Source organism: Vigna unguiculata, chromosome 3 (genome assembly GCF_037176805.1).
Source record: "Vigna unguiculata cultivar grain cowpea cultivar isolate G323 ecotype 2 chromosome 3, ASM3717680v1, whole genome shotgun sequence".
Taxonomy (NCBI): Eukaryota; Viridiplantae; Streptophyta; class Magnoliopsida; order Fabales; family Fabaceae; genus Vigna; species Vigna unguiculata.
In genome coordinates, this window is record NC_140794.1 from 58,076,178 (window position 1) to 58,099,203 (window position 23,026).

At 33.4% G+C, this 23,026-nt stretch overlaps 2 protein-coding genes and 1 pseudogene across 5 annotated transcripts; 2 read left to right on the plus strand and 1 right to left on the minus strand.

The window, feature by feature from the left end:
* Positions 1-103: 103 nt before the first annotated feature.
* LOC114176292 (hydroxyproline O-galactosyltransferase GALT6-like) lies at positions 104-5,692 on the plus strand. 3 transcript variants are annotated; one of them, XR_014993363.1, is made up of 7 exons: positions 104-933; positions 3,148-3,401; positions 3,478-3,768; positions 3,847-3,975; positions 4,057-4,230; positions 4,935-5,464; positions 5,584-5,692. XR_014993363.1 is itself a non-coding variant. In XM_028061277.1 (7 exons), exons 1-7 carry the CDS (start codon positions 273-275, stop codon positions 5,373-5,375), a joined length of 1,827 nt encoding a protein of 608 aa, XP_027917078.1. In that variant the 5' UTR covers positions 105-272; the 3' UTR covers positions 5,376-5,692. The 3 variants fall into 3 exon arrangements, 2 of the variants coding, with proteins under 2 accessions (XP_085526663.1, XP_027917078.1); XM_028061277.1 differs by having other exon boundaries at positions 105-933; positions 4,935-5,042; positions 5,166-5,692; XM_085670537.1 differs by having other exon boundaries at positions 4,935-5,692.
* A 6,734-nt stretch (positions 5,693-12,426) lies between these two features.
* On the plus strand, positions 12,427-14,382 carry LOC114175663 (AAA-ATPase ASD, mitochondrial pseudogene; annotated as a pseudogene).
* Positions 14,383-15,528: 1,146 nt separating this feature from the next.
* LOC114175662 (DDT domain superfamily) lies at positions 15,529-23,006 on the minus strand. 2 transcript variants are annotated; one of them, XM_028060437.2, is made up of 13 exons: positions 22,857-23,006; positions 22,212-22,777; positions 22,020-22,130; positions 20,599-20,685; positions 20,465-20,502; positions 20,303-20,384; positions 19,768-19,874; positions 19,500-19,665; positions 18,214-18,306; positions 17,951-18,074; positions 17,016-17,058; positions 16,708-16,893; positions 15,529-16,622 (listed from the first exon to the last, which is right to left on the minus strand). In XM_028060437.2, exons 2-13 carry the CDS (start codon positions 22,542-22,544, stop codon positions 15,875-15,877), a joined length of 2,118 nt encoding a protein of 705 aa, XP_027916238.2. In that variant the 5' UTR covers positions 22,545-22,777; positions 22,857-23,006; the 3' UTR covers positions 15,529-15,874. The 2 variants fall into 2 exon arrangements, with proteins under 2 accessions (XP_027916238.2, XP_027916237.2); XM_028060436.2 differs by lacking the exon at positions 22,857-23,006 and having other exon boundaries at positions 22,212-22,842.
* Between the last annotated feature and the right edge of the window lie 20 nt (positions 23,007-23,026).

The window sequence follows — 23,026 nt, forward strand, 5'->3', positions numbered from 1 at the left end:
CTTTTATGAACAAAAAGTATTTCTATATTTCGAATTTATGATGGTTAATATGAAAATATAAATGGTATATTTGTGGTTTTGAAATTTATGATGGCATTCAAAAGTCTGGTTTTGAACGACCTCAAAATGTGGCAGGGAAATAGTAAAGTTGACATTAATGAAGAGAGAGCATAATGATGGTTACGTGAATCACATTGCAATGCCAGCGAGAGAAAGAACGACGTCGTCTTCACCAACCTGAAATCGGTTATTCTCAGGCGCCAAAACCAGAGATGAAAAGAGGGAGAATAGGGAAGTTAGATACTCTTCTCTCATTCACCAGACAACGATCCACTCAAATTTTCATCGTTCTTGGCCTCTTCTACATTCTCTTCGTCTTCCTCGAGATACCCTTCGTCTTCAGAACCGCTCAAGAACAACCGTCTCGCCTCCCGCCGCTCGTTCGCCCCCCAAACGGCGTCGTCTCCGGTTTGACCCTAAACGACGCCGCATTTGATTCCTCCCTCTACCAATCCGCCTGCCGCGTCGGCAGGGCTATTTGGGCCGAACTTAAATCAGGCAAAGCGCAGGGCCCCGTTTCCAAGCCCGATAACCAATCCAGACCATGCCCCGGATCCATATCGGTATCCGGACCCGTATTTTTCAGCCGCGGGAGGTCCATGGTGATTCCCTGTGGCCTCACGTTAGGGTCCCATTTAACGGTGGTTGGGGAGCCGTTAAAACCGCAACGGAGGAAGTGTCAGTTTATGATGGAGTTGCAGGGGCTGACGACGGTGGAGGGTGAAGAACCACCTAGGGTCTTACATTTCAATCCTAGGTTGAAAGGGGATTGGAGTGGAAAGCCCGTGATTGAACTCAACACGTGTTACCGCATGCATTGGGGTACTGCAATGCGCTGTGATGGTTGGAAATCCAGAGCTGGGGAAGATACTGGTAAGAAAAAGTATGTTTATTCATTATGGTTGTGATTTATGAAACACTTTGCTTAAATTTGCTCCCCATATAAGAAGTATTTAGTTTATGAAAATCTAATGCTGCTACATTTGAGACATATAAGCATGTATTTTTCCAGACTTAAATATAAAGAAAAAAATACCTAGGTTTATATTAATTAAGAATGCTAGTTAAATTCATATAATTTCTTGATCTCATTAAAAGCAATTGCATTTCTTCAATTGCCTTTAATCATGTCTATTGTACTTTATGCACATGTTTAAATTAATTGAAATTAACTTATATTGCAATTTGCCAAACCGGAAAATTTTGTCTATATTTGTGTCAAGGGAGTATATTCTCCATACATTGGAGCATTGTCCCATGATGATCCAAGAATGAAAATTGTACTCATTATGAGTGATCTATAATCACAATGATTTCTATTCTTTTATTTTGCTTTTGAGTAATGTCGAAGAAGTATGTTCTTGATTTGAATTTACCTACACTTATTGAGTTTTATGATTTTGTATACACAGAGACATTCCTATCTAAAAATTAAACTATCTACTATACTATAAACCATCAGAAGGCATGAAATTCAAATATAACTTAAACATTCATAACATATATATATATATATATATATATATATATATATATATATATATATATATATATATATATATATATATATATATATATATATATATATATATATATACACACACACACGCACAAATATTTATATCACTGAGTCAAAAACTAAAAAAAAAAAACTTTATTCTCTTGTTGACATTATTCCGCACCTATACCTACATATGCTTATGCACATTGTACAATATGTGCAGTTCACAATACAAATAACAAATGCAAGAGTAAGCTATTGAAACAAATTTTCAAGAAAAATATATATTGAAAGGTACATTTTAATAAACAAGTCAAAACAATTCAATTTTATTCAAAATCCAACATACAACAACCATATAGACCACACATGCATCTATACATCAAGGATACTTAACCAACGGAATATCAACTTACACTACTGAAAGATTTGTATTAAGTATGTCCCCCATAAGAGACTAACATTTGATCCAAATCTACAAGTGAACGTTAGAATAATGGATCAGGATCAGTTCAATACTTAATACACAAATATAGGTGTCAACCCTTAATAAACAAATCAAACAATGGTTGACATATCATCGTGACCCATTAATTCAAGCAATTCTTATTACTTTGAACAACCATTTCCGTACAAAACACATCATTTAAACAAAACCATAAATCAATTAAATATATAAATTAACATTTACTTACATTTATAATAAACATTAACATACAATCCATTAAAGAGACAAAATGAGAAAAATAAAGAAAGAAAAAAAATCATTTTTTTTAGCTTGAGGAAAAATTGTCTCGCTTGAGTGAAAATTTATTCTTGAGTAAAAAAATGGCATAGACAAGCATTGAGTAGCAGTCCATCCCATTTTCGCCAGAGCAAAATATTCTTCATTTGAGCAAAAATAAGGTTGAAAACAAGGTTATTTTCAGTGTAGCAAAAATATGAACAAGAGAAGCTTTGGATCTCTATTCTATTTTTGCTTGAATGAAAATCCTCCACTTGAGCGAAAATATTAGAAAAACAAACTAATGCAGCATTGGTTTTATTCAAAGTCACTTTATCATATAAAACTTTTAAACAAATCAAAATTATCAATACAATCCATAACTTGCTCAAACATCATTCTTCACTCAGCTGAATTCAACCTTGGTCATTCAAACTCATTATATGTATTATGGTTTGCATCAAACTCATAAACTAACATTGACCATTTTTGCTTCAAATAACCACAACTTAAACTAATTTGTCTCAAATGTAGTAACATAACACAAAATTGATAAAACACAACAAATTGAATTCATTAAAACTATACAAATCTCATCTCAAACTCAAACATTAATATCATGTCCAAACAACACACAACCCTGCATTAAACTTAAGATAATGTGACCACGTCACCTCCACATCCAGATCATCTATCCTAAAATTCTATTAAAAACATAAGTAAAGTTCTAGTTCAAGCATATATTATGTGTCTTATCTTCGAACTATTGTTGTATTTGATACTATTGTACATGATACATTTATCAATCCTAAATGTGCATCATAGGTTGTGATAGTGCTAAATTAAGTTGTTACTTGTACAGTTGATGGGTTGGTGAAATGTGAGAAGTGGATTCGGGGTGATGATGATGATGATGGTGACACTGACAGACATGCAGTGGAGTCCAACGCAGAGTGGTGGTTGAAGAGATTGATTGGTCGGACAAAACGAGTACCAATTGATTGGCCATTTCCATTTTCTGTGAACAAGCTATTTGTTCTTACTCTCAGTGCTGGGTTGGAGGGTTACCATGTTCATGTTGATGGGAGGCATGTCACCTCTTTTCCTTATCGCACTGTGGGTAATCAATGTCCTTCAACTTCTTAGTTTGAAGTGGGTTTTACATAATAATGTTCTATTTTGATTTGAACAGGGCTTTGCTCTTGAGGATGCCACTGGTCTTATCTTGAGTGGGGACATTAGTGTCCGTTCTGTATTTGCTGCCTCTTTGCCCTCGGTGCATCCCAACATTTCCTCGCAGCAGCAGCTAGAATTTTCAACCAGATGGCGTGCCCCAAGTCTTCCTCACTTTGGCGTGGAATTGTTTGTTGGGATCCTTTCAGCCGGAAACCATTTTGCTGAGCGGATGGCTGTGAGGAAGTCATGGATGCAGCATAGCTTAATCAAATCTTCGAAAGTGGTGGCTCGCTTCTTTGTAGCACTGGTAAGGTGAACAAGTTTCTCAAATTATAGTCATTTTGTTGGTTCTGGAGATTTCTTTACAATTTAATGGTTTTAACAGAACCCGAGGAAGGAAATTAACGTGGAGTTGAAGAAGGAGGCAGAATATTTTGGTGATATTGTTATAGTTCCTTACATGGATAACTATGACCTTGTTGTGCTCAAAACGGTGGCCATCTGTGAATACGGGGTAAGTTGATTGTTTAAAAAAGATCCAGTTTAGAAAGGAAATAGTTTAAGTTAATGTATGAGATGGCTGTACTGTTCACAGGTTCGCACAGTTTCTGCGGAGTATATCATGAAGGGAGATGATGACACTTTCATAAAAGTTGATGATGTTATTACTCGAGTAAGGAATGTTCCATATTCTATGAGCTTTTATATCGGGAACATCAATTACCGCCACAGACCCATGCGCCATGGTAAATGGGCCGTGACATATGAGGTAATCAAAACCTGTTGGCTACTGCAATGCTTATACCATAGTTGAGGAGTTAGCGTCGTATGGGAAAATATTTTATGAATTAGTTTGTTATAATACGTCACCAACAAAGTGTCTGTATTTGATCCAAAGAGTGTATGATCTCGGCTTGAGCATTGGTTTCTTTTGGCACAACTAAGCGAAAGCTCAAAATGAAATTAAGGGTATGTTCGATACAAAATTTTAATTGTTTTGAAAGTTTCTTCGTTGGAAAAGCTTTATATATATAGCGGATAACCTCTCAAAGGCACGCTTAGTTTGTATTCAAACAGAGTCTAAAATAATTTCATTTAGTATTGACTCCACTTATTATTATTATTATTATTATTATTTTAGTATTGTGCAACCTTTTCATTGATTTTGCTTTTACAATAATTACTTCATGAAGAATTGCTATTCTTCCCTCTTTCCAACCAGTCATCAGGTCTCCATTGTTTATGGTTAGCACCTCGTTGCAGCACCATATTGTCAGTCATCTTAATTTTATAGGTTGGAGATCACGATCCCTAACCGAACATATCACACAGCATTCAGCAAAAAGCTTCGTCGTGTATTCAGAACTCTTACTCTAATAGGCCGTGATTGAATTGATAATGGTTCTTACTTCCTCATGGTTTTGTCACATCTAGCTTCTTGATGATGATAATTTTGTTGTATTCTGCTTTTAGGAGTGGCCAGAAGAGGAATACCCACCCTATGCTAATGGACCGGGTTATATTTTGTCTTCTGATATTGCAAGCTACATTCTATCTGAATTCGAGAAGCATAAATTAAGGGTAAGTATTCTAATATATCATTGCACATTTTCTCTGTTGTCCTGTAATGCCTCAAGAATGTTCATGCTAGTGCATTTGATGTCTGTAGTGGCCGAAGTTGTCAATATTTTCTTGTTTATGCAGTTGTTTAAAATGGAAGATGTGAGTATGGGAATGTGGGTAGAACAATTTAACAGAACGAAACCAGTATACTATTTTCATAGCTTGAGGTTCTGCCAGTTTGGTTGTGTAGAAGGCTATATCACTGCCCATTACCAATCGCCTAGGCAGATGATATGCCTGTGGGAGAAATGGCAGATGCAGACAATTCCTGAGTGCTGCAACATGAGATAACGTTGTTGGTCGCCATCATTGAATTCAGCGAGGAACAGAGAAAAGTTTTGCAGTCATAGCTTAGATTCAATACTGTATATATAGTGATGGTTAGTTAACTTTAGTCCTGTATAAATGTGGCCTTTTTTAAACTTCATTATTTATTTTGGATAGAACTCTATTCTTTAGGTTACTCGATTCTATCTTCTTCCCTTTCGTGTTGTTTCAGCGTGGGATTGGAAGATCAACGTGAGGTTCAGTGAGTGGGGATATCATTTTTAGGAGTGCGGGAACATGCTCTTACATATATACAAGTTCTCACATTTTTTTTCTTTTTATATCTTACTCTTTTTTCACACTTTATTGCTTTCCTATGGATAACTATTTCTGTAATTATTAGATTTAAAGAACAAATTTAGAGTTCTCCAAATGAATGAAAACCCGTAAGTCAATTCATTTTACCATAAATGTAAGTCAGATTGGATTAAAAAATGCAAATTTTAGGGTTAAAAATAGATTCGGCTCAATAAGAACTTGACTAATTCGAGTTAAACTTGAGTTAAACTTGTTGTGAAATGAGTTGATTTATCTGATCATCCTTAAATTCTAAATATTAAATTATATTAAAAAAGATCACCCATAAATTCTAAGTATTAAATTATATTAAAAAAAAACTAATGATTTTTTGTTGGACTTTTAGATGGTAGATTTTGTTAGGACTTTTAAATTATATTAAATTCAGACAGTTGATTTTGTTGAAACTTTTAATTTTCATTTAATTAGAGTTCATTTGGTATATAATGAATTAGAAATTTTTTATAAATGGTGTTTCATATTATATTAATATGAATGAAATGAGTAAGTTTTGGACACTCAAAGATTAAATGCTAATTAATGTATATAGGCTTGCATTTAGGACTTGTAGAAAAAATTGCAATTGTTTTTTTTTTTTTTGGATTTGAAGAAATAAATATTACTGAAGATTCTATTACAATATAAAATAAGGTAGTCATTTAAGTTATCTTATTATAAGGGTTAAACTTCTAGTTTTTTACGAAACCTCAATGTTCTATACGTCATTGAGGAATATTCTTCGATTTTCTAACATGATGTTTCATGTAAGGACATTTTTGTTTGTAAAGTAATTGATAAACTATAATTAAAATTCAATTACGTTAAAACTTTAACTTACTAAATGTTTTACATAGTGTGTGTTTGTATGGTGTGGTTAGTAAATAGGACTTGGACTGAGTTGTTGAGCTTTCGTATTTTCGTGTCAAGAGTGGTCAAGAATAAAAAGGAAACACGAAGAAGTGGACTTAGGAAAGGGTGGTGTGTCTTTAGCAACTTCTCCTCTTCTTAAAAACAAAAACTCAATTCTAAAGTAGATTTTGGAATCTACGAATTAGTGAAGGAAGAGTACAGCATTTAGTTTGGGTAGTGATTTTAGAGTACAGCATTCTCTGAAATCGCTATCAAATATTATTAATATTTAAAGATTTTATTGTTAACATTGATCGATTATATCTTTTCACATTTTTTTAAATTTTTACTTTAGTCATATTATATTAGTTAATTAAATGTGTTGATCTGAAGTCCATTTTTGGTAGGTAAATTTTTTTAGCCTAGTTGAATACTATAGTATTTATGATAATGTATTGGTATGATTTATGAAGCTATAATCCTCAGGCTTAACAGAGTTTCAAAATTGAAAAAATAAATAAATATATATAACATGAAATAGGTTAGTTGTTTGTCTTTTCTTAATTTTGTTAGATTTACTTCTTTTTTTTCAAACATAATTGTTCTTTGTATTATGTATGTCACAAAATCTACCAATTGTGTAATATGGTATAATATGTTGAGTTGTATTATGTTTGGTAGATATAATTTATTATTTGTGGAGATCTAAGGGGATTGATTTGAAATGATGTGTTAGAATGTATTTGGTTTTAAGTGATCTGTGATAATTTCTATAAAAATTTTGAGAAGAAAATATAAGGTGTAAAATGAAGAGAAAGTGATGAATTTGTAGGGATTGTTTGTTAAATTTATAATTTTTTTATATTCAATATTTAGTTTTTTTAATATGATTATTATTAGAAATTAATAATTAATATTTTAAGAAATATATATTTTTTTTTCAAACAAAAAATGTTTGCATTTAAAAAAAATACACCTAACTTCAATTTTTATATTACACTAGAAATAACCTATCATCCTTGTTAGGTTAATAAGATAAATCAAATTTTCAAACTCGGGGTATAAAGGAGTCTTTTTTGTTCTCCTATATTTAATCTTTGGGGCCAATAACACAAACCATTAAAACAGCATGAACAAGGTCTTAACAAAACCCTATCAATTTCATCGAAAGAATTCTTTACTTTGGTCATTACTACATATAAGGAATGCTAATTTTTTTTTATAGTCCTGATGAATATATCAAAAGAATTTAATCAATTATGTTATCTAAAAGGTTGTAGGAAAAAATTGAAATGTTTATCTAAACATTTATAAAAGAATTGTTCAACACTACCCTCAAAAACATATTTTCTTACTTGTCTACTTCAAGTAGTATAATGAATATTTATTATGTGAGAAGTATTCAATTATTTATTAATTATTGTTGTATTATCTTTTAAAGATATTTTCTATTTGTGTTATTATGTCAACCATGTTAAAGAAGAAACATGTTAAATTCAAACTAAGACCAGTGAATTGAGTTTACTAAAAAATGATTTTTCAAAGTTTCAAAAATAGATCACAGATAATTTTATGAATCTTGTTGACATATTAGTAATGACTTGCAATGTTAAGAACCAAATCAAACACTAAAAATAAAGGCATGAAAACATAAGAGACTCAAAACTTTTATATAGATTTGATTTTACATCCAATAACTTGAACTCTGTCTTCACTAAAAGATATTAAGAATCTTGAAACAATCATTCCAGAATTACGAAGAAACGGTGATACTACAAACACATTAACCTCTGGTACAAATACATACTCAAGAAATTACAATAGGAAACAAGAAACTTATCAGCCGAGAGTTGATCAATATTACAATAAAAACTTATAGCATAATTATATCTTTGATAAATCTTGAATAATCTTTCTTTTAAAATAAAATGCAGAAGCACTTTTAGAAAGATATATAAATCAAAAAAGAGCTCCCTACACTTGAAAGATAAGAAAATGTTATTTTGAAAAGGAGAAAACTTTCTTTTTAAAGAAATTTTGAAGTAACTATTTGATATAATTGATTAGTTTTAAATATAATTGATTAATATATTTTTTGTGTAACCTAAAAATGATTCTGAACCGACATAATCAATTATTTGTGAGTTAAAAATTTTTAATATACACGATTATCATCCTAATTAATTAATTATTTGCAAAAATGTAAAAAACATATTTTTTACCGAGAATAATCAATTTTTTTTAACATAATAGATTATTAGGAAAATCATAAAATCAGTTTGTCAATACAAATTCACTCAAAGTTGTCTTAGAAATTGATTTATATTTTACATTTTAATCAAAATGAACAAAATGAACCAACAACAAAAGGTGCAGTCATCATTACAATCAACAACTTATACTTTGCCAACAAGTTTTTATAGTTAACTTTTTAATTCATAATTTAATAATAAGTTTTTTTTAAATAATTATCAGTTACATTAATATTTATGTGATAAATATAATTTTATTAACTTAATGAAGAATATTTTATTCTTAAAAATTAAAACTAAAAAAAATATTATCAAATTTCAAAATGATTAAATAAATAGAACTTAAACTAAATTAAAAGTATTTTAAAATATTATAAATTTATTAATAATGAAATGAATCTAATAAAACATAATTTAAGTTAAGTGTCATATATTTACTAAAAAAAATTATATATTCGTATAGAATTAGTTCAATTCTTTATATTAATTTAAATTACAAATTATTAATTTTATATAAACATAAGTAGTAAAATAATTACCATTAATTCTAAATATTATTTGCCTCAATAAAAATAACGACTTAATTGGAAAAAAAACTCAGTCTCTATTAAATTTGTTGTGTATTGAAATCTTAAAAATTAAAATTTTTTCCACTATTAAACTTTTCTATTAAGTAGGGATGTAACCATTATCTAGGTGATGTAGTCCTTATAAAATTATATTATAATTTTATAATTAATAAGAACTCAATTATAATTTTATTAAATTATAAAACGTGACAGAAAAAGATTAATAAGGATTCAATTAAATGTTCTAAAAGTATAAAATAATTAAAGTACTATTTTGTTATAAAATATATCATGGTTACAATTTTAAATTTAAAATAAATACCAGTTAATGTTTTTTTAGATAATTTTTCTAAAAAAATTAATAAAATGATTTATAAAAGAAAAGAGAAAAAAACCAGCCTAATTTCGATCTGTTGAGAATTTTTCCTGAAAAGTCAAATTTTAAGGTTAAAAACCTTAGTTCGAGTTGAGTATATATTTTGGCACCAATTGTATTTTTGTTCCAATGAGTTTATTTAAGAAAATGATAAACTATATTTATATTTATATTTACTATTATTTTTGAGTAAATTATTTTCAAATACAATAAATATAAAAGAACAAAGAAACAGTACAATGAATAAATAGTGTCTAATTCAGTTTGGCGTATGCTTACATGTTTTCAATAATTTCATGTTCCGCATACCAAATTCTGCGTCCCATTTCTCTCCCATCCATACCCGACTAGTCTCGAGGAAACAAAATATATTTATAACTAATATCTTAATCAAAGCTTTATTTCTTTTTTTTTATGAAAAGAAATACATATAGAAATAAGCTAAAACAGAATAATTAACAATTAACATATATTTTTTGTTAAATATATAGCACAGTCACATAACAATTTATACAGTATATTCTTATCTCAGTACCTCATCAATAAATTTATTCTACTGTTCTCTCTTTTCCTCCTATTTCTTTCTTATTTATAAGAAACTTTGTTGTATCATATTGTTTTCAATGGAAGTCATCATAACCCAAAAAGGCCTATACCCATTCTCCACTGACAACGTGAGCTTTTGGCTTTATCAAATGGAGTTCTATAATGGACAATGGAGTAGGATAATTGATTTAGAAATTGGGCTTGCTTTTGTTGTCTACCTCATATTTTATTATCTATTCACTTATGTGAAATATCATGGTTAATTTTATGGATTTTATACCAAACACATCACTAATCATGTAAAAGTTATACCTACATAAATTATATTCAACTCAAAAATGTAAGATAATAAATTTATAGATATGACTTATTTTTCTTATATAATTGGTTTGTCGAGTAATTAACGAATGATCAATGTTAGGATGAGAAGATACCTTAGTTATAGAATAATAAGTTTTATTGAGTGGACAGAATTATCTATATGTTTGCGGTTAAATGCGAGAATACATTGATCACAATTTAGAGAAGTTGAAGAACTTGAATCTCAAACATTCTAAACACGTTTTCTGAAAATTATGGCTAGTAGAGCCTTTCTAATCCTCGTGTTTAGATGAGGAATTTCAGCAATTTCAAGAAATTGGGTAATTGAATTATTTATAATTGAGTTATCTTCATTTTTTTTTAAAATAATTAGGTTGGATGAAGTAATTGAAATATCTTACATTTCAATTTTTTTTAGATAAAACAATTTAATTTCTACTTTACACGAACTCAATTCTACATTTGAGTTTAATTCAACTTAGCTTGACCTCAACTGGTTCGACCTAGGTCGATTTGACCTCAACACAATTTGAATTGATTCGACCTCAGCCGATTCTAGCCGATTTGAACCGATTCAGCTTGAGTTTACTCCACTCAATCTTCAACTACAATAAATTGATTTAAACCTTATATCTAGACCAACTTAACCTTAAGATAAATTATTCTCTTAAGTTGTGTCATTCAAACATACCATAATATTTATATAGACGACGCTAGATTTGAAAGGGACTAAGAAAAGGGAAGAAAATGAGAGGAAGGATGAGCACAAAAATTAGGAGAGAAGAGTTAGATTTATTGCTATAAAATTGAATAGGCCTTTACCTTAAAGGGAAACAATAATGATTAATTTTTCATTTTTATTCAATATAAAACCTAACAATATATAAATTTCAAAAAGTTATTTCCAAATAAATGAGATGTGATGGAAATGAGACGTGGTGGAAGTATTTTTATGCTGAAAAATTAATTTGATAAAATAAAATGAAAGAAGAGTCAACCCAACCAACCTCTTCAAATTTCAAAGGTGACGGCAGGTATCATCACATGGGCACTAGTATGTTAAGTTTACAAATTCTGTTTTTGAAACTGAAAGTGAGAACTTATTCAACCATGGGGAGATAAAAATGAAACACAAAATTATCGTGCTTCGTGTTATGCTCTAAATTTCTTTAATTTTCTAGTAGGAGTGTTTCTGATTCTGTATTATAGATCAAACCCGATGAAAGTATAGAGCCAGAAAAAGTTTATTAAACGAAAAAAAACTTATATATATACATCATTTTGATGACCTCAAGGTTGTTTGCGTCATTATAATAAGTGAATAAACCGTCATACACTGTAGACACAGTTCAATAATGAATAAAAGCTTATAAAATGGTTAGTGCAGAAAATTTTTGTAAAACTGGATAAGAAACAAACATGTAACATGGATCTAATTTGGAAAACATTAGTGGTGTAGCTTTATTAACTTGGAATTATGGTTGTCTCTGTGGTATGTTTCAACAACTTGAGGAAAATGACAAGAAGTGCATCAAACAATGAGAAATAGACACAAGTACATGAAATTTAAGTATTGTGAGCATGAGAAGGACCCCATTAAGCGTTAATTGAGAAGCTCGTCATCTCCATTGACAGCCAAGTAGCAACCTCAATAGAGAGAGTTTCTTTCACTAGTCATGCGCAAAAACAGGGGCCACATTTGTTTTTTTGTTAAGGTATTTGCTCAGTTTCAGAGCTTTCTTTCTCTGCACTGTCCAATAAGACACAACATACCATGAATCAGTTCATAATTTCAAGCTTTTGGACCACCTTCCACATAGTCCCACCAAATCAAAAAACACTTAGTGGAACCTAATATTCTATTTCACTTGTACTCTTCCCATTTTAAAAATACTCCACATTGCTTTGGTAGTGTCATTTGACTCATTTTGGTTATAAACACTGGCTGGCCCTTCTATTCTTTCTCAATTCTCATCCCCACCCACTCACTCACTCTCACCACCTTTTAGTTTTTTCTTTCTTTCTTTTGTTTGACACTCACCCTCTGAAAGAGAAGAGATGAAGATGATGAGTGAGATGTGGACAACAATGGGGTCAACCTTAGCGAGCTTCATGTTCTTGTGGACGATCATGAGACAGTACTGTCCCTACGGGGTTCAACGATTCTTGGAGAAGTACACACACAGGATCATGAGTTACTTCTCCCCTTACATTCGAATCTCCTTCCATGAGTACATGGGAGACAGGCTAAAGCGCAGTGAGGCCTATGGGGCTGTGGAGGCATATCTCAGTGCCAACACATCAAAGAGTGCCAAAAGGCTCAAAGCTGAAATGGGTAAAGATAGCAGCAACCTGGTGTTGACCATGGATGAGTACGAGAGGGTAACGGATGAGCACGAGGGTGTGAAAGTTTGGTGGGTGTGTAGCAAAGTGATGTCACCAACGAGGTCTTCAATGTCCTATTATCCAGAACAGGAGAGAAGGTTCTACAAGCTCACTTTTCACAACAAGTATAGAGAGGTCATAACCGAGTCGTATTTGGAGCATGTGATGAGGGAGGGGAAGGAGATTCGTTTGAGGAACAGGCAGAGGAAGTTGTATACTAATAGCCCTGGCTACAAGTGGCCGAGTTACAAGCAAACGATGTGGAGCCACATTGTGTTTGAGCACCCTGCTACTTTTGAAACAATGGCCTTGGAGCCTGAGAAGAAAAAGGAGATCATTGAGGATTTGGTGACTTTCAGCAAGAGCAAGGATTTCTATGCAAGGATTGGGAAGGCATGGAAGAGAGGGTACCTTCTTCATGGTCCTCCAGGGACGGGGAAGTCCACTATGATTGCTGCAATGGCGAATTTGTTGGCCTATGATGTGTATGACTTGGAGCTCACTGCAGTGAAGGACAACACAGAGTTGAGGAAGCTTCTGATTGAGACAACCAGTAAGTCTATAATTGTTATTGAAGACATTGATTGTTCTCTTGATCTTACAGGGCAGAGGAAGAAGAAGACAGAGAAGTTGTTGTCGGACGAGGAGACTGATAAGGATGTTGTTGTCGGAAGGAAAGAGGGGAAGGAAGAAGGAGGGAGTGGCAGCAGAGTCACACTCTCAGGGCTGTTGAATTTCATTGATGGGATTTGGTCTGCTTGTGGAGGGGAAAGGTTGATTGTGTTCACAACCAATTATGTGGAGAAACTTGATCCTGCACTCATTAGAAGGGGGAGAATGGACAAACACATTCAACTCTCTTATTGCACTTTTGATGGCTTTAAAGTGCTTGCAAATAATTACTTGAAGCTACAAACTCATCCTTTGTTTGACACCATCAAGAGGCTAATAGGTGAGGCCAAAATCACCCCTGCTGATGTTGCTGAAAACCTCATGCCCAAGTCCCCATTGGATGATCCTCACAAGTGCCTCTCCAACTTGATTGAAGCACTTGAGAAAGCTGCAAAAACTGAGGAGCTGGAGCAGAGTTGTGCCATTCAACATGAGGAACTTCTTCAACAAAATGGCTCCATTAAGGAAAATGGTGAGTGAGTAGTACTATGTATCTATGTTAGTCAACTCCATGAGATGATTAAAAAGGGAGGGATTGTATACTTCAACAACAAAGGGTTTGCTAAATCCTCCTACTTTTGGGATTAATTTTGAACTTGTATTAGAGAGTATTGTTATTGGTATAGGTCCCTCCCCTGTTGTTGTTTTCTCCCTTGAAATGCAACATAATCATAATATGAAGGCTATTGTTTCTCAAAATGGAACCCTATATTGTGTGTGCTATTACTGAGTATTGTTTCTATTATGCACTGATATAAACGATAGGAATCATGAATGAGGGAAATGTAGAGAGGTGAGAGCACAAGGTAACATGAAAGAGGGAGTACTTGAGAGTGTTTTTTGGTTGCATGTAAACAGAAAAGCAATTTTTGTCCTGTGCTTTGAAGTAAATGAGGTTGCACAAACGGAAAAAACAAACTTGCTCTGAGTGATCACTGAGGGTGGAGAAGGAAAGGGGTATTGAGATGTCTCATCTTTGGTAAAAATATGGCCAAATTTTTCTTTATGAGATCTGCACAATCCTACTTTCTTGAGCTACTTTTAAAAAAAATGAGTTGCGATCGATTTGTCTTCTATGGAAACAAAACAAAATTGTATGAAAAAATATCTATGCATTGTATCAGTAATTTTTGTAGTGCAGTAAAATTTTAAAGCATTAATTTACGAAATAAAATTATAAGAAACTTGCATAGTGAATTCAAATACATATGAAAATATAAGTGAGTGTACTTTGTTTTAAACTAAAAGCAAATTATTCAATAATATATTAATTAGTATAGTTGAGATATAGACAAAACAAAATAAAAGAATTAAAAATAGAATGTGATTGTTTTGAAAATGATAACAACTCGAAAAGAAAGTGCACATAGAAAATATAACTTAAATTAATAATTTCAAAGGAGGTTGAAATGTAAGTATGGTGAAAGAATAACCAAGATTAAAGAGTACAATATACAATTTGGTTTTTAAATAGCATTAGATTCCATATCGTGAATTGAAATGAGAATATAATCTCTTCATAGAAACAGCACATGCGTTGCCACTTTACCATTTAGAAGAAATAATTGATGTTAGACTTTAATACTTTGATATAATCTGATTAGCAATATTAGACTCACGTCGTTGTTGATTGTGATTTGAAATGGAAAGAAAGTGACCTATAAGCAAATTTTAACCAAATCCAAAACTATTAGGGAATAGTCAAATCATTTTTTTGTAGACAGGGGAAGCCAGTTGGGAATACCATGAAAAATAGCATTTAACCAAATAAATCATGAAAATTTCATCAAATAAAAAAACTATTTTTGATGAATTAAAAAGAAAAAAAAAAGGACAAAAAGTACAGGGGCTTAATAATCTGAAAGCCACATATTTTTTAAAGTTACAGTACCTGTTGAGAGTTATTGTACAGGGATTGGATGGGCTAAATAACGCCCAACAATTTTTCATTCATTTTGGAGGACCCTTTGAATGTAAAAATATTAAAGAAAAAGTGACTACCTAATCTACATAACTGCGTATCACGCTGCTTCTGGTGGCAAATCATGCACCAAGGGCTGCTCAGACTGTGCCTCAAGAAGAAACCAGATGGTAACTTTCTCTGAGGCTTATAACAAAATTTATAGTTCTATTATCATACACATTGGCTTCCCTGATAGAAAACTACAATTCCTGCTCTTAGCAGAATAAGAAGCTTCAGTAATCATTGTCTTCATCTTTCATTATTGTGTTTGGACCATCATCAAAACCAGTGGTAGGGGCAAGCTCATTCAAATCGAGGAAGCGTCTCTTTCCTGTGCTCTCAACTTCCTCCTGACCAGGGCTACTTAATTTTTCAGGAGCCTGGTTTTGTTCATTCTCTTCTACTGCAGGGTATGCAACAGGCTCATCTACTTTCATTTCTTGTACTTCATCATCACTGCCACCTGAGTCTTCACTTTCCATCATGTATTCACCATTCTCACTGGGTTCTGAATGATCAGCTGATGTATCAGACTTGTCAGATTTGATAAACTCAGTTTCTGATTCTGAGGCCTCATATTGTCGGTAATTTATAGAATTTCTAGTTGCCCTTTTACTTCGTCTTAGACTTGATTGAATCTCACCCACAGATCTAAGCTTGGTTTCTCTCCTAGTACGGCCTGGCAACCGTTTGACCTTGCGGGGTTTGTCACTATCCTCACTCATGCTCAAGGAATCATCATCATCATCTTCTTCTTCTTCTTCGTCATCTTCAACATTGTATTCGTCCCATTCATATTCTTCTTCTCCTTCAGAGCTACTGGAAGACTTCCTTTTATGCTTGCGTTTCTCTAGATATTCTTCATCATATACAGCTTCACCAACAATATCATCGTCACTATCAAAATCTGCCTCATTGTATGATACTGCTTCAACAAACTCCCTTTCTGAATACCGATTAGGTCTCCGTCTTTGACGATTGCTAACGTTAAAATGAGATTATTAGTGAAAATTAGATTTGAGAAGAAACATCTCAGCATATTTGAAAGAAACAAAAAAATACACACCTTCGATCCAAGTTGTCATTTTCATGGTCTTCCTTGTCATCATAAGAGTCAGCTGATTCTGAAGACGGTATACCAAAATTCGCATCTTGTGTGGCATGCAGAGGACCATATTTACCATTAGTCAAAGCTTCAGGTTTTGCTACCGATTCTCTCCTGGGCATACGTTCTGGAGATGGCTGTTTCTGCCTGTCAATGGAATGAACATATATACATGTCATGAGTTCATGGCACAAGTTAATGCTTATGACTGACCTATCTCCCTCCTCATACATTCACCAAACAAAGAAGGAAAGGATATAAGAACATACTTGGTTACTTTAATTGCCTCATTGATTGACCGGTCGAAATCATCTGCAATAACAGTAATTTCAGGTTAGGTTTGAAACAAGCACACAGTGGTTTCTGAGGGTAAGTTGATTCAAGTTCAATAAAAAAGAAAATCAGAAAATTCAGTCAACAATTTCAAGAAAACCAATAGGAGTGGGTTAGATGTGAGTGTTTTGGGTAATTTGCAAGTCACAGAGGTTCAAACCATCATGTCCCAAGTAATAAAAAGGACACAAACATATAGTTTTAACAGATGCCAATGTATGAAATTGCATGTTGCTGACAATGAAAAAATCTACAGGTGAAGATGGGAGCAACTTGAGTTGTTTTTTTTTTTTTTGGATCTTAATATTTCCATTGCAGTATCCCTATGATAGCACTGGCAATCCCGGGAAATGGATTACTAATAAAACCAGATAAGCCCCAAGTATAATACAGATAGGAGGTACCAGGGGGCAGAGCGCAATCACAGAAACTCATATTTTGTTCAAGATATATTCTTTGTTGGAAAAGGAGAGCATCCTATTATATTACATCAACATGTTTTGCAATCAAGTGCTATAAAATATCCAAAGGTCCTATTTATCCAGATAGTAAGGTAGAAGTAATAGACAATCCCAAGCTCACAAATACAATAAAGTTATTAATCTTAATGGGATAAAAACAACTAGGAAATATTGGAAACCAAATCCCCAGATTACTTTGCAGGGTGTAGAGATCAAAAAGTTGCTCTAAAAATTGAACAATAGAATCCAGATATAGATATATTTTATACATTCTAATATTTATACAGAAGGAACCGAGACTAACAAACAAACTACAGTTGTTAAAACAAAATTCAAATCAACCAATTCTAGGCATCAACTACCAATACCATGAAAATGATGGCTCCAGTTATAATTAAACTTGCTCTTACCAAAAGTGTAGGTAACAGGTTTCCTGTCACGAAGAGAACGCCCTGGACCAAGCCCATCAACAACCAAGTAATTATCGAGCAGAAGAGCTTGTCGGTGTTGCTTTTTCAGCAATTTCTCCTTTTTCTGTGCCAACCCAACCAATTTGGTATCAGTTGAATGAAAATGCAATTAAGATTCTTCAAGGACCATAAATCAATATTTAAAAAAGAAGTTGAATTTAATTTTAGAAACACCAGTTCTTCTCAAATTTCTCAACCCTTACCTTATGAGCTTTCTCAACTTCAGGAAGCATGTCTATCTTCAGCTTTTTCCCCACAGAAATCTCTGTTCTGTTTTTACTTGAGAAAAGCTTCTCCTGTGTAATCCAATGAAAGAATTGACTAAATTCATACATGACGCGGCTAAAAAGATGTAATTAATTAATAACAAGAGCAGGATACACTAATTTTTTGTTCTTACTGAAAATGAAAAAAGAAAAATGAGGGTAAAACCGACCATCTGGATAAAGTTTTATGCACTAAATAACAATGACTAAAGTGCAAAATCATCAAAGAATTGAACAATGCAAATGCTTCCACATTTAACGTCAGATCTCATGAATCGCTAACATTGATCTCTGGATCGTATCATATAATCAACAAAGGCTTAGCTACAAAAATTTAAAATGTTTGCTTGTGAGATCAAATAACTTTCAGATTAGTTAAGAAGCAATTTACTATGAAGGTGTCTTTGACTTTTGAGAACCACCCACAACATGATTGAAGAAGATTTTGCCAGCCCTTGGGATGTAAGACTACTACATCCAACAAACACTAACTAAAGAAGAAAAAAAACACTTACTTAGTAATCTATAAAATTGAAAAAAAAAATTCCACGCAGAATTTTAGAAATAACATTCATGTTTGCTTCTTCAGTATTATTCTCAATGTCTTTTTCCCTACAGATATCTTACAACATAACCTTTTGATTTTGTTTATGATGCATTTGTATCCTAAAGGATGTCTCATCCTTTCTATTGTAGTTTCTTATTGCAAACCACTTAGGTAATTTACTTATGCATATAATAAGCAAATGATGCAACAGATAACCCAAGAAAATTAATGATTTTCTTCTTGTTTACAAAATTAAACAATAAAAAAAAAAACAGATCTGTAAGAAAAAAACCTTAGGTAATTTTAATCATGCAGGTTTTCATTTGATCTATAATTAGATTCTGACAAATAAGTTTTGAATCTAACATCAGATTTCAAGGAGAACGCCTAATTTGGATTTCCAACAAAGTTAAAATTCTAAGAAAGTTTGCTGAGACTATAGGTTTGGGTTTCTAATCACAATAAAAGTAGATTTATGGTGTTTTCCAGCATGAGAAACTATTGTGTAATTTACATTTACAGTTATCAAGTGATGTATTATCAAAGTCCCAAATCTATAACACCAAAGCCCCAACTCCAATCAAGACAACTACAACAAATCTTATTTGTTCCATGCTTAAGTGATAAGTAACTCATTAAAATGAACGTAGATCAACCCCCAGCTTTAGTAACTTACAGAAACATCTTGAAATTCATCAAAATTGGTAGCAACTGCTTCCCACTGGTATGATGTGCTAGAAACAACCTGGGAACCTCTTGCTTTCCCTTTCTTCATTTGAATCACTTCAGTTTTCCTTATTTCTCGATACAGCCTGTGACCAATAATGGGATCATCTTCATACCTGCACCAGTCAAATTTCAAATGAAAAAAACCATAAGCACTATACTTTCTAATATAAGATTTCAAAATTTAACCATGACAACCCAAAACAAAAGTTTATTACCAATAAGAAACTCCGTTTGAATCACCTCCAATACGCTCTTTACGGAATGTTGAAAGTCGAACACCGTGTTTAATTGAGTTGTCAATATAACTTCGGATGTCTTCTTGCTGCAAAATAATTACTCAAATTGGATCATGACATCACTAGTATAACACAAAAAGGGACAACAGAGTAAGAAAATTTGGGGAATTGTGGATGCACCCAGTAGGTTTTGATATTGGGCTCCCCACGACCATGACCAAGTAAAAATCCTAGGAGGATGCCTAGAACATAGCCACATCTATGCAGATTGTTATATAACAACTCGTTAAATACACAAGTATAATGGACTCGTTTATGTGAAAGATGCAAGGAGCATGCCAGAATAGAGACAATGCCATGCTAGAACATGAACAGCTTTTACATAGCATAAATGGATACGATCATCCATTAAGATATTAAACATCAGACAGACAGGCCGCATTCTACCATACTAAAATTCATCCATTTAAAATAAACATATATTAATAGATGAATACTAAAAAACAAAAAATACCTCAACACGAATGTCGCATATTGCTTTTAAGATGACAACGCGGATCCCTGGATCAAGTGATTTATACACTTCAATCTCCGCCCTGTCACATTAGCATAACCTAAGACCTGTGGTATTTGAAGATTAAGACTCTAGGGTTGCAAAAATTGCATGAGAGCTTACCCATGGGAAGCAACAACTGGAAGATCCCCATCAGCAACCTACATTTGGATTCCATCCTCTTATTAACTCTAGAAATTGTAAAATAGACATTATCATAAAATATCAGCTTGCTGATTGAAAAAGTAACTTATTACCCAATGCCACCAATCTCTCAATTTCCTGCACAATACGGTTATCCAAGTATCTCGTGTGAGTGCCATTCGGGTAATAGGAGGGATTGCCTATCAAAACGTTTAATATATGTTATTATCAGACCAGTAGCAGCTCTGCAAAGTTTAGAAAATTCTTCTATGTTGGCCTTTCCTTATGCAATCCAAGGTATATATATTACTCCTTCCAACAGCACCTTTGAGATTGATATGCATCCAGAACATCAAGAGTGGGGTCAAAGTCAACATATGGATAAATGCAGACAGCTTTTAAAACTTACTCAGACTGTTTCGGATATTGTAACCTTTTCATTAAGAAAACAGTGTCACTTTCGTTCTTAAAAGCAACAACTGCATGGAATAAACAAACTTCATGGTTGCATTCAATGCTTCAGCAGAAAAATGTGCCTTCAGATCTGCTTATCACAATCCCCACATGTTCCTAATTTAACACTCATGCAGATGAAAAGAACAAGGCAAGTTCAAATTTATCTTTTAGCTACTGAATAAAGGGATTTTCATAGTTCTAGTAAAAATCTCCGAATCAAGCACCTTCTCTCTAGTTCAAATTTATCTTTTAGCTACTGAATAAAGGGATTTTCATAGTTCTAGTAAAAATCTCCGAATCAAGCACCTTCTCTCTATTTACAAACCTCGGTCAACCTCAAGCACGCAAGCAATTATATCCATCTCATCTCAGAATATAAAATGGGTCAAATTCATTGATAAGTCATCAATCATTAATGTATATTTGAAAAAAAAAAAGGCCTTCGTCCACCCATCAAATCCAGCATTACAGAACCAACCCTATGACCAACAATCATCTGCATTATGTCAAAAATATGTAAAACTGAAAAAGAAAAATATATAAAGCACGACACAAGGGGCCTAAGCCAAAACTCATAAGCAATCCCAAAACACAGGTTTTACCTTGGTCATAAAAACATTCCCAAAACATCTAGCTACACTTATATTTGATCTAAAGCTAAATAACACCAATGCAAAATGTTTGTCTAATCCACTCTACTATTGTACAACCACAGAAGCTTCCCTGAACAAATTATAATAACAAAGATTCCACTTAATAACTCTAAAATCTCTCTTACAGTCAAGCATCCAACTCGACCGGGTTACAAAACTATATTCTGCAATTGAAGGTGTAAAGTTGGAGCATAAACATTCAAAATAAGTGAATTCGGCACAGAACAGGAAGAAACATGATGAAAGAATCATATTAAACACGTGCAGAGTAAACACAACAACAAGAAGCAGTAAACAAACTCAACCCACAAAGATTAAGATATACATCCACATAAGAAAAAAAGAAATGCCATAAACATGAACCAAGGACCAAAACACAAACTAAAAGGAAAACTAAACAAAAATTAGTAATAAAACCAACCAACCTTTAGCAAAGGCATATGAATATGAAACAGAGTATCGTTGGGGGTAAGAAGGGCAGTCTCCAACTCTTCCGCAGAAAATTCCAGCGAGATATTCAAAAGTGGCATAAATAGCTGCAACAAGGCACAACTTTTCACAAACAGAAAACACAAACAAAAGCAAACCTAAGACAAAGATTACACTTCCCCACTCACGTGCAAGAAATTCAGCACGGAAGCAAACTCCCACATCGTCCGCAGGTTCCACCGTGGCAACTGTGACGGCGACGGCGGCTCCACCAGCGGAGTAACGATCTTGCTGCATTGCGGCGGCGGCGGCGGAGAAACCTCCTTCTTCGCCGCCGCCGGCGAGGAAAGGAGGCGAGAGGCAGCGCGCATGGTGCAAGCCCGGGACGGGCGGGTACTCCTGGTGGTTATGGGAGGAGCCACTGCGGTTTCCTCCTTCGAATCGGAAACATGGTTTGAGGGGTTGGCTTCCGGTGGCAGGGGCCGTTCGCCGGTCACCGGAGGAGGGGATCCGTTGGACATGAGAAGGGATGTTAAATTAGGGTTTAGGGAAGTGAGTGTGAGATTAGAGTTGGAGAATCATGAGTGATGAGTTAGCATTAGATTGTAGAAACCAGAAAGAACAAGAGAAGAATTAGAAAAGAAAAGAGAAAAAAGAAAAGAGAGGGGAGATGGGAAGGACCAAAGGGTCCAATCCAAACCCTCAACTCCAAAGCTGAGTGCCTCCTATCAGAAGCTCAAGTCGATGAATGTAACTGCAAAATAGGAAAAAACACAGAGTGAAGACAGAGAAAGAGTGGTCACTGGCAGTGATGATAGAGAGAGGGACAGTACCTGAAATTTGGTGCTATGAGGTTAGATATCGTTTCACCTTGGGTCAAATGCAAGAAAGATCAAATCTACTGTTTTGTTCCCTTTTGGATTTCGTTGGGTTTACTTTCAATTTTTTTTCTTTTGCCTTTCCTCTCAGAAAAAAAAAAAAATACTTTTTTTCTTCCTTTTTG

What these genes read in the sequence shown, in the direction of transcription:
- LOC114176292 (XM_085670537.1), top strand. Translation starts at nt 273, where the DNA reads ATGAAAAGAGGGAGAATAGGGAAGTTAGATACTCTTCTCTCATTCACC. An exon ending in TGGCCATCTGTGAATACGGG is followed by an intron (nt 3,976 to 4,056) that starts GTAAGTTGATTG and finishes TACTGTTCACAG; the next exon opens with GTTCGCACAGTTTCTGCGGA. An exon ending in AATGGGCCGTGACATATGAG is followed by an intron (nt 4,231 to 4,934) that starts GTAATCAAAACC and finishes TTCTGCTTTTAG; the next exon opens with GAGTGGCCAGAAGAGGAATA.
- LOC114175662 (XM_028060437.2), bottom strand. Translation starts at nt 22,544, where the DNA reads ATGTCCAACGGATCCCCTCCTCCGGTGACCGGCGAACGGCCCCTGCCA. An exon ending in TGAGAGATTGGTGGCATTGG is followed by an intron (nt 20,503 to 20,598) that starts GTAATAAGTTAC and finishes ATCCAAATGTAG; the next exon opens with GTTGCTGATGGGGATCTTCC. An exon ending in GAGGCAATTAAAGTAACCAA is followed by an intron (nt 16,894 to 17,015) that starts GTATGTTCTTAT and finishes TTCCATTGACAG; the next exon opens with GCAGAAACAGCCATCTCCAG.